This window comes from Triticum aestivum, chromosome 1B (assembly GCF_018294505.1).
Source record: "Triticum aestivum cultivar Chinese Spring chromosome 1B, IWGSC CS RefSeq v2.1, whole genome shotgun sequence".
In the NCBI taxonomy this organism is placed as follows: Eukaryota; Viridiplantae; Streptophyta; class Magnoliopsida; order Poales; family Poaceae; genus Triticum; species Triticum aestivum.
Genome location: NC_057795.1, coordinates 56,582,290 through 56,584,100, shown reverse-complemented (window position 1 = coordinate 56,584,100; position 1,811 = coordinate 56,582,290). Strand labels below are relative to the sequence as shown.

The following is a 1,811-nucleotide window of genomic DNA, read 5'->3' as shown; positions in this document are numbered from 1 at the left end:
GCACAAGATAGTTTATGAGTAAAACAAGATCCGTACTCTTGTTAATGCTCTCTTTTATGCTCTACTTTGTTTTTGTTTTTTTTTGCGCAAAAAGAAAACTTGGTTTCTTTGTGACAAGGTAATGCTCAACTTATAGTTCTTCATTGGTTCATGTATGAAAATGAAATGTTCACAAAGCTTCAAAAAACGTCTGTAAAAATATAGTAGTCACAATAATAGCATTTCTCTTTGAACACGATCATATTTACACATAGAAAGAGAGACGGGGGATGCATTGCACATGTCCATCCATGCTGAAATGACCAGCATATTTATTACATCACCACACACAAATCAGGCACAATCAGGCGTTCAACAAACTAACTCGGATTGGTTTTCCACTTTATTATAGTTCTATTTCTATACTAAGAGGGACACACGGACGAACAGAACAGAACTAGCTAACGTCACGGAACAGAAATACGAAGAGAGTACTACTACTGACGAACGTGGACGCACGCGCTCGGATTATCGCATCGGACGTCTCGGCGCTGGCCGGCAGGGCTGGGCGAGGGGGCGGACTAGCAGGGCCTCTTGCAGAAGCACTTGAGCTCCAAGTGCTGCCTGTGGCACTCGCCGTCGGGGAAGTTCTCGGTGTGGCAGACGGCGGCGCAGTTGCTGCTGCTGAGGCACGCGCCCTTGAACTTGAAGCTCTGCGACAGGCAGTCCCGCGCCTCCGCCACCTTGGTCGTCGTCGCCCCCATCTCTGCATGCACATCAAAGAAACCACAGCAAGTAAAACGTCATCCATGGAGCAAACCACAGCTCGCTCGGTGGGAAGAGTGAGAGGCTGGACGGCGGGGCGTACCTGTGGCGACGAGGAGGACCAGCAGGAGGAGGGCGGACGCGGCCATGCGACGAGAGAGTGCCATCGATCTGCTCTAGCTCACCCGAGACGACGTACTGGACCTAGCTATCCTGCAGCTGCTACGTACGGGCCTATGGGGGACTGTGTTAGCTGGCTAGCAAAGCGAATGGAGGAGAATGGGCATCAGTGAGAAGCAGAGTGTGCTGGCCCATAGCTGGCTGTGGGGTTTATATAGGCAGATGGCAGATTAGTGGGTGTTTAATTTGTGGGCTTAACAGACGTAGTGTTCTTCTGAATTTAATTGCTCACCCATACAGCCTACTGCACCCAGCCATACAGGTCCAATAAATTCATTCGATTCCAAAAGTAGCGGGCATTCCACGGGCTGGATTTTTTTTAAACACAGTGTTGACGCAAGCGCTCATATACACGCGCGCACACACACCCTATCTTTACGTCGTGCGCTTCACAAACGCAGTTGCTCCACCACCCAGTTGACACCTCCCCTGGTCTCGTACTAATGCAGAGCAGGGGCCCATTACACGTTGCCACCCACCCAGGTCCGTTATTTCATTCCATTTCCATGTCGAAACTGGTGGATGGGGAGTGGCCATTTCACGGGTTGGATTTCCTTACCGATGAAGGTGGTCATCAAAAAATGTTCTCAAAAAAAAAAAGTGCTGCTCGCCAGGCAGGCCAAGGACCAACAGCTGGATTCCCTTTCAAAGTGGTGGGTGGCTGTGGAGCGCCAACAGGTCGGAGGCGAGTGCGTATCATGTGCAACCGGTGCACCGTGCACCAAAAATCCATGATAAAAATGTTTTCAGAAACTCTTAAATATTCGGCTACATGAAAACAACGAACATGCATGTATCATGTCACAAATTTCTGGTTACCATTTAAACTCACAGCTTCATGTTTTAAATTTTGACAAACATTTTTTTTTTGAGAATGGCAATCATTT

The 1,811-nt window shown here is 48.5% G+C and overlaps 1 protein-coding gene across 1 annotated transcript; it reads right to left on the bottom strand.

Moving 5' to 3' along the window:
- Window positions 1-204: 204 nt before the first annotated feature.
- LOC123086513 (defensin-like protein CAL1) lies at window positions 205-1,039 on the bottom strand. Its single transcript, XM_044508276.1, has 2 exons — window positions 848-1,039; window positions 205-745 (listed from the first exon to the last, which is right to left on the bottom strand). Exons 1-2 carry the CDS (start codon window positions 909-911, stop codon window positions 561-563), a joined length of 249 nt encoding a protein of 82 aa, XP_044364211.1. The 5' UTR covers window positions 912-1,039; the 3' UTR covers window positions 205-560.
- Between the last annotated feature and the right edge of the window lie 772 nt (window positions 1,040-1,811).

Coding starts and splice junctions, on each gene's coding strand:
- LOC123086513 (XM_044508276.1), bottom strand. CDS start 911: ATGGCACTCTCTCGTCGCATGGCCGCGTCCGCCCTCCTCCTGCTGGTC. Junction 746..847: donor GGTCCTCCTCGTCGCCACAG/GTACGCCCCGCC, acceptor ATGTGCATGCAG/AGATGGGGGCGACGACGACC.